General features: G+C 36.8%; 1 protein-coding gene across 1 annotated transcript in view; it reads left to right on the top strand.

Annotated features, from left to right (window-relative positions):
* Nucleotides 1–13,079, top strand: part of CACNA2D3 (calcium voltage-gated channel auxiliary subunit alpha2delta 3) — a 594,623-nt gene that overhangs the window by 220,382 nt on the left and 361,162 nt on the right. Inside the window, 1 exon segment of the mRNA XM_032208561.1 lies at nt 4,156–4,215. Within this exon segment, the coding sequence (XP_032064452.1) occupies nt 4,156–4,215 (60 nt within the window).

Here is a 13,079-nt window from a genome sequence, read left to right on the forward strand (position 1 = left end):
AGGATAATGCTGAGTTAGCAGGCAATAGAAGGCCCATGATATTTGTGCATTCTTACATAGGTAAATTTTATCTACAACAGCAATGGAAATGGTAAGGGGTGGTAGTGGTGGAATACTACATAGTTTCATAGAAATCCTTTGTGTTTTTTAAGAAGGACACAACTTAATGGAAGAAAGGAAAGCAAAATATCAGTTGTAAACATACAAACATATTTTTATACCCATGTAATATGTCTCCCCACATACATAAAAACATACTAAGGCAAACACATAGCCAGAAATGTGGGAAAGAGAATATTGTGCTTCTAGAAAAGCATGAAGAATTTCTATGAAATTATGTAGTAAAAACATGACATGGGCAAAAACAACTCCCTCCTAATACATGCTTAACGATTTAGAGCTGAAGACAGTCACCAAATTGTTGTCTCATTCATGATAGCTAATGAGAACAAATAAAATACAGCAAGGAGTGTAAGATATCTAGGGTCCAGTAAATAGTCCCATTCCATTTTTCATTGGATGACTTTAGCCAATCAGTATCTTTCAGTATAATCCAGCCTCACTAGATTTCTGTGCAATTAAAAATAACAGACTGGGGGAAAGATATGCACACTACATAAATGCAGTAAAGAGTTAGATACGCCTGATTATACAACTTTTGGTGTAAAATATGCTTCCTTAACACTGCAACCTGCTTGAGGCTTTATTCTGTGCACATATTAATATGGATATATAGTAGAGAAACTTGGAAATGTATTCTTTAGAAAAGGGGGGCACAGCACCTGGGCCGTGGCTCAGAGCTGTTCAAAACCGGGCCATGGAAGGGCCAGGCAAGCGTGTGCCCACATGCACAAGCAGGGTATGAACGTGGGCATGTGTCTCTGCCTTTTGTACAAATGGAGCTTCTCATGCATGCATGCTTGCTGGCAGCTCCCACTGAACCACCACCACCACCACCCCCAGTCCGCAAAGCTGGAAAGGTTGGGTAACTCTGCTTTAGAAGACTTGAACTGGGAGATAATTCCTGTAGACTGATACCTAATTATAATTCCAAATTTGGAGAAAAAAGGTATTTCCTTGCTTATCACTAGTCTTATCTTATTGGTCCCCTTTCTTCAGTCAGTTATTCTCTGCACAACTTATAAGTTACCAATGCTCTTTAATTTTCTGTGACTGCTTTGCTGAACAGTGGAGAAGTAGGCAAAGCAATTGGCTAGAATAGTGCTGAAACTTTTCATATCATTTTGCATAATTTGCAAGAATCAGAGCTGTGAAATCATTAAATCATAGATTGTTCAGTCCAAATTACAGCATCTTGAACAGAAACTAGATAAGGTAGCTGAAAATCTCTCTGGGTAATTTGGTTTATTGTTAAGAGGTTTCTCTAACATTCAGTTTGAAATCTATTACCTTGAATCCTGTCTTCTGCATTTATAGAGCTAAGTCCTGAAATTATTTGAAGAGCACTACCATAATTCCTTGCCAGTTTCTCCCCAATTTAAACTTTCCCACTTCTTTCAAAATCTTTTCATGGGCCCTTCATTGCCTTTCCTCCAACCTGTTCCAATTTCTCTGAATCTTTCTTTAACTAGTATGCCCACAACTGGAGACAGGGGAACTGAGCAACACCAGATAAAGTGGAGCTATTGCTTCCCATGATTTGGATTCCCCCCCCTAATTTTATTTATGTTTTTAAGCTACCACCCTTCTAAAATCTTTTTTACAAGCATGATCACCAAAGCAGTATCCCTAATCTATAAAATAGTCCAAAATTATAGTGTTTAAAGGAATTTCTGCCATAATGCACCATGATAATGAGAATGTCTTATGATTATGTTCTTTTTTTAGTTTTTTACATTAGGACAGTGGTCCCCAAATTTGGCAACTTTAAGACTTGTGGACTTCAACTCCCAGAGTTCTCCAGCCAGAAGAGCTAGCTGGAGAATTCTGGGAGTTGAAGTCCACAAGTCTTAAATTTGCCAAGTTTGGGAACCACTGCATTAGGATATTGGTGATCTAATAACAGAGTCCTATTTATATCGTTACCACACATAATTTCTTGCTTGTATAAAAAACATATTTGCATTACAATTTCAAGGAAAGCATAATTAATTACTTGTACATATTTTGTAGTAATACAGTTTCCCCCTTTTTTTAAAAAAGAGGAGCAGGTTTGCTTTTTTAAAAATACAAATTCTCATTTAGTTTCATTCTACTCAATTTATTCCCTCAAAGACTTGAACCTTCAAAAAACAAGAGTAGGAAAAATTCAGAACCAGTCTTTCAGCAAAAGGGTCTCTTAAAAGAGAAATAATGTTAGTCTATCACTAGTCAGGTTAAACTTACTTCAGTTGCTCTTTTACAACTCAGTCTGGAGATAAAATGAGTAGGGGAAGAATTTTAAAGTTTATTTTCATGAAATCAATATCAAATATAGGTTGAAGGCACCTGACCTTCACTTATCTCCATAGCTTTGGATACAGCCACCACCCCATCCTGGCTACTCTTGTCCCCAAGATGACATCTGTTGGAGCAGAGAACACAACTGGGGCTGAGCCATAAAATCTGAACAATGTGACCCCAATGTACTTGATAATATAATGGTTTTGAAATAATTGTTTTTCATTTAATGTTTAGCTTACATGGTACTGATTGTTTCATTGATAATAGTTTGGTTCAGGGGTGAAACGCTCTGCTAATGGTTCGCTTCGCTACCAGTTCGTTTTACGCATTCATCCGCACTTTGCATGCATCCGAACCATTCATCCAAACTGGTAGTAATCAACTGTGCGTGATTTTCGTGTGGCACATCTGATTCTTGCATATCTGATCGTCGGAACGACCGGTTTGCCTGAACTGGTAGCATTTTTTACTACTGGTTTGGATGAACTGGTAGCCGTTTTTATTACTGGTTTGAGCAAACCAGTCCGAACCAGTAGCATTTCACCCCTGGTTCAGTTGTATTTATTTTCTTCCCTAAAATTGCTCTTTTGGGAATCAAAATTCCCGTTTTTTTTAATCGTTACTACTAAAAAGAATGGATGCGTACAAATGAAATCGCTTAACAATATGAAGTTGTTTGCGTACTCTATGTACAATGCTTTCCCATGAATGTGATTCCTATTACATTGCCAGACTTACTCTTAAGGAAATATTTATTATACCATTTGTTTACATGGTACACAAGAAGCTGTTTTCTCTGCCAATGTTCATACTGTGTGTGTTATCATTGAGGGAGGGGCTGCTTGTCTGGCAGAGCAAAGCAAGTAGGTCTTCTTGATGCAGCTTCATTCCTGCTCATTTTGTGATAAAGAGTAACTGAGTCTAAATTAACTTATATTTAGATAGCTACAAGAAAAGTCAAATACTCTTGTAGCCTGTACATGAACTGAATAGTGCTGCTTTGGACAGGAACCAAAAGGAACTTGAAGAGAACATGAAAATCTGTTTGGCTGCATTGTTGGAAAAGAAAGGAAAGGAGAACATTATTTGATAAATAGTTGCTCTTCATGTAATGTTTATGTTCTTTCTTGTTCAATATTATCATTACTGTATTGCTAATTCTGATGTGCCTGGAAATTCTGAATCAATAGCAAACTAAATTGAGACCTTTGAATTATAACTTCCACCAGGGGACTGACTGCTCATGATGTGGGAGACTCAATTTTATGCTGCATGTTCATAAATGGTGCTGTCTGAGGGGGAAAAAAAAGTTCAATTATATATCAAGTCCTTTGACCTCTTTCACTTCAGTGCCTTTTTCACACAGAGAAGAGGGTTATTTAAAATGCCTGCAACAGCCATTTTAGACTTTTTCAAAAATTTATAATGAAGTTGGTTGAATATTCATGACTGTACCCAAGAAAATCACTACCCTGGGAAAAGAAAAGTCTTTGCATTGCAGAAAGTACTAGTATTTAACATTTACATGTATTGGAACATTTGACATGATTGAGATTACCACAAAGGATTGATGACATTATTTGTACATGCCTCCCCTCACCCCAGGTGTTATTTCCAGAAAACAAATATTTAAAGCAATTAGTATAGTGGAACTAAGTAAATTGAACTTAAAAAGTACATTTCGATTACCAACATGGGAGGAAAATCAAATTTCTAGGAAGTAATTTTACTTTTTTACATTTCTTTGTTTAGCACCTTGTTGAAGCTGCAGAAGAAGCTCACCTGAAACATACATTTGATGCTGATTTACAGGTAAGAAAAAATCTGACTTCAGTAGTTACAACCAAGAGGTTCTGTTTCATGAATCGCTACAACTATTCCTAAAAATAGAGCAGAATCTACAAAAGGATTGTTGGTAAAGAATGGAAATGGTTTCTCATTATAGAATCAAATCATAGTCATCTAAAAATTGCTGTAAAGAAGTGATCAAACAATAGCAACATAATGCCTGTTTGTTTATTAAAGTGACCAAAATATTTTTTTAAAGTTTGCTTTTCAAAAGATTTGATGATAAATAAACTCAAAAGCAGTATAAATCCTACTAGAGGTTCAATAAGTTGAAAGGTCTATGTAATTCATAAATTACAAAAGCCGCATGGGAAGACACAGACAGGAAATGAACTAAAAGCATCTTGACGCTTCTGCTATTGGAAATCATACAACGGTTGTAACAAATATCCATTGGGATTTACTTAATTTCCATGAATTTATCCATTGATGTATAGCAGATTCCAAGTTGTTATAGCAAATTCCATCATTTAAGTATTGGGTATATTAAAAAAAAAGTATTGGTTTTATCTGAATGGAGGACAGATATCCAGCTTGGCTATCCTCAATTTCTACTATTATAAGAGGAAAGGAAAAAAAATAAAGTGAAATTCATTTTCTATACATTGCTAATTATTTCTATTTACCACATATTTTTGTAACTGGGCCTCATTGGCTCTGTAGGAATAGCCATGACATATCTGGAGAGAAAAGAAAAATAGGACTGACAATTTGTCCAAATTACAACATGTGAAGGAGAAATTCTTCTATAAAGAAGAACTTATAGTGAGAGTGTGGAATTGGACAATTTGACATGGCCAACTCGCCACAGCCATCTCACCATGGCCAATTGACCATGGCCATTTTGCTGCAGTCAACCCACCATGGCCATCTTGCTGTAGCATGGCTAACTTGCTGCAGGACAATGTCTCGTGGCCAACTCACGGTGGAACAACTCATCACAGATAATTTCATGCAGAATAACTCAAGGTAGTAAATGTTATCTGCCACTGTTTCTTTGACATTATTTCCATTTTTGTCAATAGAAATAATGTCAAAGAAACAGTAGCAGATAACATTTCTCTCATTAAGTAATCCTACATAAAATTGTCCATGGTGAGTTGTCCCGCAGCGAGTTGGCCACGGTGAGATAGCTGTGGAAAGAAGGCCATGGTGAGTAGTCCTAGGACCTCTGATAAAAAAAAAGCCAATGGAAAAAGGTCCATAGGACTGAATGAAGCTTAGGAAAGCAGGGAAATTTGAAACTGCTGATGAGATGATTTTACAACAAAGATCACTTTTATAGTCAACCCTTATCCAACTCATAAAACAGCTAAAAACAAGACTACTTAACATCTGTCATGACAGTTCCTTCAAAATTCTCTTCTCCATTGAAATAATTTTTGTTTCATCAAAATGAGTTAAGTACTGGTAGCAAACTTATGCAGGAGAATTTACCTGCCTTATTTCTTGCATTAAAAAGGCTGATGTGTTTATGTAATTTGCTTCAGTGTTTTGTGGATTACCCACCCACCCCTTTTCCCCAGTTCCATAATATTTTTCTTCTGATGCATATTTTACATTATCTCGGGTCTTTTGCATCATAGTTTACACAAAAATAGTGTTTGTTTTATTTCGAGATTATGACACAGTATATTCATATGAATATGTTGCAGTGTTTTCTATGACTAATATAGTGCAAATGTTTAAAATTAAAAACATAGAAATAATGTCTTCAAATACATTTAAAAGAACTACAATGAAGACAGAATTTAAATATAGCTGAAATATCTATTTCCCTTTTAGCATAATTTAAAGTATTATTGATACTTTAATGTCTTTTGTATTTATAATTGTAATATTCTAGCCCCTATTTTGTTTTTTTATAACAGCCAAAAGTATTGATTGGCTAAATCAGACAAAAGCTATTGTTATGTAATTTATGATTTAAGATAAATGTTTCTAGAATTTGTGCACATCTTAGATTTTTATGTTGAGCACTTTTCGTTTAAATGCCATTTGAGTTCGCAGCATTAGCAGCACAATCTAATTTCTGACAGGGGTCTTATTGTTTATTGTTGTCATGGGCCATTAAAACTAATCAATTGTTAATCTTGATTTCGGCAACCTCACTGCCATCCTTCATGGGAGATTGAGGTGGTTCTTTATTAAAAGGCAAGAACAGCAAGCTCTTACAATACCTTCTGCTCAATGAAAAGTAATGATTGCCCCCCTTTACTTTGGAAGGGAAATTATAAAATTGGTAGTGCATTCAAGAAAAGACAAAACTCCATCCGTCCTTTTACAAATAGCATTGTAAAATCAGATTCAAAATGTCTTAGATATTTTTGTTCTCTGTAAAAGGGGCTTGTTTTCAACCTTCAACTCTTTTATATTTCATCTGTAGTATTTTTGATTTTCCCTTATCTTTGTAAAGACTATTTTCTTTGTTAGGTCTTACACATGTCTCCTTCCCTGTGCAGCTTCCTGATTGGAGAAGGTCTGTGGGTGAATTTTCCTTCTCTTGAAATTAATTTGAGTGTGAAAATAGCATAGAAACAAGTTTGTTTTCTATCTATCTGTCTATCAATAAACTTTCCTAGAATCTCTTTCAGAACAACTATTTTTGCTATTTTCCTTGGCAAAATAATACTTATAGGAATTCATCTACTATAAGCAGCAATAGCAATAGCAATAGCACTTAGACTTATATACTGCTTCATAGTGCTTTTATAGCCTTCTATAAGTGGTTTACACAGTCAGCATATTGCTCCCAACAATCTGGGTCCTCATTTTATAGCAATAGCAATAGCAGTTAGACATATATACCGCTTCATAGGGCTTTCAGCCTCTCTAAGCGGTTTACAGAGTCAACATATTGCCCCCACAATCTGGGTCCTCATTTTACCCACCTTGGAAGAATGGAAGGCTGAGACTTCCGGGGAGTGGCCTGTCGCCGGTCGGCAGCTTAACAGAGCTGCCCCCAGAATTCAGGACCGTTATCTACTTAATATCAAGAAGATAACTCTTTTTTCAGACAAGAAAAAAGCAGTGAGGAATCTCAGCTGGTAAGAATCTTCTTTGAAGTTCACAGTTTGTTTCTTTGTGAGCTGTGGACGGAGGGGGAGGATCAACCCATAGCTGAGTCATTCAACTCCGACCTGAACTTCGCAGCTGTTATCCACAGCACAAGACAGGATCCCCTCCCCCTCAGGACAATCTTTAGAAAAGAGACTATTAAAAATCAATACGAGCAAAGACCAACTTGTGAACTTTAAAACCTTTCTCTATCTGAAATACCAGCTTCAATGTTATAAAAACCTCTTTTGTTTAATTGTCTTCAAAATGGCGTTTACAGCTTCTGCATTTGTTATCTCCGGCTTCCTGCTACAGAACTAAAGAAATAATCTCTTATAATTTAATTAGAGCTACTCCCTTAAAGCTTTCAAGACTCTTTGTTGATTCAGAGACATTCCAAACATTCCAAACGGACTTTCTCTTTTGAAATCCTCCGTAAAACCCCTTGTAAAAAAAGAAAAAAAGAAGGAAAAAAAAGGGGGGGGGAATTTCTTTTTCTCCACATAGCACAGTGGATTAGTAATTTAGAATAAATAATTAAAACCAAAATATAATGGCATCCAAATCAACCTCTGTTAAATTACCTCCGAAAACGTCTCCCATACCTGGCACAAAGTTGCAGCCCCCACCATCTATGCCCCCTAGTGGAGATGTACTAACAAAAGAATTTTTTTTGGAAATGTTCCAAAAATCCAGAGAACAGAACTTAGAAATGTTTAAAGAATTCAGAGAACAGAATCTAGAAATGATTAAAGATTTCAAAGATGAAATAAGGAATGAGATGGAAGTTCTATATGACAAATTCGATACCAGGGTCACTAAAATGAATGATAATATGATGGGAATTGTAAATGTGATAACAGAATATATTTCTGGAATGGAAGATAATTTAGAAACTCTCAATGAAGCTAAAACTAACCTGATATCCAAAACTGAAGTGGTGGAACAAAAAATTGATAATGCTGAAAAACAAATTATTATAATACAGTATAAGCAGATGGAGCTTGCATTAAGAGTGAGGGGGCTGCGTGAAGGAAAGCAGGAGAACCTAAAGCAAATGTTTTCTGAAGCTTTTGACCGTCTGGTGGGAAAACCGGGATCCAATTCGGATTGGCAGATTGACAGGATTTTTCGTGTTAATTCATGGGCGGCAAAACAAAGGCAACTTCCCCGAGACGTGGTAATATACCGTATATACTCGAGTATAGGCCGACCCGAATATAAGCCGAGGCACCTAATTTTACCACAAAAAACTGGAAAAGTTATTGACTCGAGTATAAGCCTAGGGTGGGAAATGCAGCAGCTACCAGTAAATTTCAAAAATAAAAATAGATACCAATAATGTTTTTGAATATTTATTTAAAAAAAAAACAGTAAACTAGCGGTGTATTCAATGAAATACTTCACTCACCTCATGATGCTGATGTCCCGCTGTGATGATGATGTCCCGTGCAGCCGCGGGAGCGATGTCCCGCCTCCTATGACACACGGCACAGTGATTCCTATCATTGGATCACTGTACCAGAGGAGGTGGGACATCGCTATGTGGCTGCTTGCCATAACAAGGAGGAGGTGGGACATCGTTGCAGAGCGGCAGGAGGGGGAGGAAGGGGAATCGTAAGACAGCCCTGCATTACATTAGAACGTGAGGAGGGGGGATGGTGCGGTGCGCGCTGCGCGGCAAACTGACACAGAGGGAGGGGAAACTCACAGGGCCACTGGGCCATTCACGAGTGTCACCCAGCGGCATGGCCCCGCCCCTTTTTCTCCCCCATTTCGGGCAAATTTTTCACTGACTCGAGTATAAGCCGAGGCGGCTTTTTTCAGCCCAAAAAGTGGGCTGAAAAACTAGGCTTATACTCGAGTATATACAGTACTTTGTTACAAGAGAATCTAGAAATATGATACTACAAGAGTCCTACAATACTAAGCTTCAAATTGGTGGACAGGACCTGATTGTTTTGAAAGAAATACCGCCTCAGATGCTAAGAGCCAGAAGAGATTATGCTTTTCTGGTGGAAGAGCTCAGAAGGCGTCAGATACAGTACAGATGGGATGCCCCATTCGGTATTATAGTTACAATGGACAAACAAAGATATCGTCTCAGCTCTGTATGGAAAGCTCGTGATTTCTATCATAAGATTCTGAAGATGGGATACCCTGAACCTTCGGGATATGGTGAAAAACCACGAGACGAACAAGATAAACAGCAAACCACACAACCATTAGATAAAATGTATCATCTCCCTCTTCCAGAAGGGCAAGGAGTCAAGGAAAAAAGATCCAACCGTAAGACCACCAGACAAACGGATAAACAAGCCACTATGCAACAATCTCAACAATCATTGGCCACTGACCAAGGTGCTACTGCAACAAGCTCAGAAGCTGTGGGAGGAGCCAAACCAAAGGTGAGACAGGCCTTGCGGGAGGCTCTAAAAAAGCTTCAGGCAACCAAAAATGACAACTAAGATTTTGACATGGAATGTTAACGGACTGAACTCTCCACAGAAAAGAAAGAAAATATTTCATTATCTTAAGCAGTTTAAGAATGACATAATTTGCTTGCAAGAAACTCATATCAAATCAACCGATCAAAAATATTTGTTTAACCCCAAACTGGGCCAACATTTTGCGACCTTAGCCATGGAAAAGAAAAATGGCATAGTAGTATATTTAAGAAAAGACATTAAAGCTGAGCTAATTGAAGCAGATCCCTTTGGAAGATATATTGCATTAGATTTAATCTTAGAAGGGAAAAAGACGTTACTATTGGGAATTTATGCTCCAAATCAACAACAAGATGGATTTTATAGAAACCTCCATGCTAAATTAGTACAGTGGGATTTTGAGTCTTGTATATTAATGGGTGACTGGAATGGCGTGATCGACACCAAAAGAGATAAGAAGACAGCTCGACCGAACACCAAATTTCGAGCTAAGTTACCCAAACCCTTTTTTGACATGCTGGACGACTTTGAATTGCGAGACGCTTGGCGCGAGAGGCATGCAGAAGAATATGACTTTACCTTTTTTTCCAATAGACATCAATCTCTTTCAAGGATTGATTTTATACTAATTACAAATGATTTACTTTGTAGGGTGAAGAAGACAAAGATTATGGCGAGAGTTCTTTCAGACCATAATCCAGTCTGGATGGAATTGGGAAGGGTAGCCCAGGCAAGAAGGTCCTGGAGGTTGAATGAAAATTTATTTAGATATGAAAAGTATGTTAATGATTGTAAAAAATTGCTATCGGAATATTTTGTCTTCAATATGAACAAGGGTACATCTTTGGAATATGTATGGGATGCAAGCAAAGCGTATATGAGAGGAGTATTAATGAATATAAATAAAATACATAGATACAAACAAGGGCAAAAACGAAAAGAATTGGAAGAGGAAATTAAAGGGAAAGAGTCAGAATTAACATTGAATCCAGGAGATACAAAGATTAGGGAAACAATTGCTATATTAAAATCTCAGTTTGATATGCTGATCTCTGACCAGGTAGCTACTAGTTTATTATATGCTAAACATAATACTTTCTGCAATGCAAATAAACCCGGTAGGTGGTTGGCTTATCAGATTAGAAAAAAAAGGAAAGCTCGAAATGTATCCAAATTGTGTTACAGAGGGAAGGAAGTGTTTCAACAGGAAGAGATTCAAAAGGTATTTCGGGAATTTTTTACAGAGTTGTATAAAGGGGATAAAATTAAGGACGGAGATATAGACAAATACCTAGATAAAGAGAAAATCCCCCTAGTCAGAGAAGAACATAGGCATAAGCTGAACCAACCTATAACCTCTGGGGAAATTTTGCAGGCAATTAAACAATTAAAGTTAGGGAAAGCACCAGGTACAGATGGTTTAACAGCTGTTTATTATAAATATCTACAGTTAGAAATGGTAGAACCCCTCAGAGAACTATTCAATAAAATTCAATCGGGAGGGAAAGTGCCTCCCTCGTGGAAGACTGCGTTCATATCGTTGATACCCAAAGAAGATCAAGACCTTACCCAACCAAAAAATTACAGACCTATTTCATTACTCAATGTAGATTATAAAATTTTTACTAAAATATTAGCAAATAGGCTAATGGGGGTAACTCAGCAACTGATACATACCGATCAAACTGGTTTTATACAGGGCAGACAGATGAAGGATAACGTTAGATTAATTATCAACGTTTTAGAATACCTGGGAAAGAACAATCAAATCCCGGCCGCATTCATATTTTTGGATGCGGAGAAAGCCTTTGATCGAGTTAATTGGCAATTCCTGCTGAAGACATTGCAAAAAATGCAGATAGGAGATGGCTTTTTACGGTCAATTGGTGCAATATATCAGCAGCAAACAGCCCAGATCATTGTCAATGGAAGTCTGACAGACTCCTTTCAAATTGAAAAAGGTACAAGACAGGGCTGTCCTCTGTCCCCATTATTGTTTATTATAACTTTGGAAATACTGTTGAATAAGATACGGGGCCTGGGCGGTCTAAAAGGGATCAAAATTAGACAGCAAGAATATAGAGTTCGTGCATTTGCGGATGATCTGGTTATAATATTGGAGCAACCGCAGGAAACTAGTAGGGTATTATTGAATACGATCAATCAATATGGTCAAGTCTCGGGATTTAAAATAAATCTAGGAAAAACCAAAATAATAGCTATAAATATGACTATCAAACAGAAGGAAGAACTGGGGGCGACGCTAAGATGTGAGGTAGTTAAAAAAGTTAAATATCTTGGAGTTAATATTTTAATCTCAAATGGGAAATTATACAAGTATAATTATGAACCACTTTGGCATAGTACACAGTTGGAGTTGAAAAGGTGGGAAAAACTGCATTTGTCCTTGCTGGGTAGAATAGTGGCAGTAAAAATGAACATTTTACCAAAATTTTTATTTCTTTTTCAAATGTTACCAATACTTAAAAGAGATGCGAATCTTCTAGAATGGCAGAAGGGTATCAACAAATTTGTGTGGGCAGGAAAGAAGCCGAGGGTAAAGATGAAAATAATGCAAGATGCACGTGAAAGAGGAGGATTGAAATTACCTAACTTAAAATTATACTATGACGCAGTGGCATTATCTGCAATTAGTGATTGGATTCATCTAACTAATGACAGAATTTTGAATATCGAGGGATATGATTTGTTATATGGTTGGCATGCTTACCTGTTATTTAACAAAAAAACGGATAAGAAATTTAAAAATCACATCTTAAGAAATGCTTTATTGCGGGTTTGGAAAAAATATCAACATAAACTAAATGATAAAGTGCCCATGTGGGCAATTCCTAGACATGCAATTGAAAATATGAATGTAGAACAAAAACTCGATAGAACCACCTATAGACAACTTCTTATCTCAGAAAGAGGGGTGATGGAACTAAAATCTTTAGAGGTACTTAAAGAAGAGAAGGTAGTTCAAACGTGGTTTCAGTATGGTCAACTACAAGCTAGGTGGAAAACAGATCAAAAAATTGGCTTTGTAAAAGTTGAGGATAATTTGTTTAAACAAATAAGAGATCAAAGCTCAATGCATATAAAGAGGATATATAATGTATTAGTACAGATGGATTCTGAAACGGAACTGATTAAGGATTGTATGATAAAATGGGCTCAGAATGTCGAGGAACCAATAATGCTTGAAACATGGGAAAGAATCTGGGTAAGAAATGTGAAATTTACACAAGCACAAAACTTGAGAGAAAATTTTTATAAGATGTTTTATAGATGGCACCTAGATCCTAAAAAGCTTGCCTCTAT

Source organism: Thamnophis elegans, chromosome 2 (genome assembly GCF_009769535.1).
Source record: "Thamnophis elegans isolate rThaEle1 chromosome 2, rThaEle1.pri, whole genome shotgun sequence".
In the NCBI taxonomy this organism is placed as follows: Eukaryota; Metazoa; Chordata; class Lepidosauria; order Squamata; family Colubridae; genus Thamnophis; species Thamnophis elegans.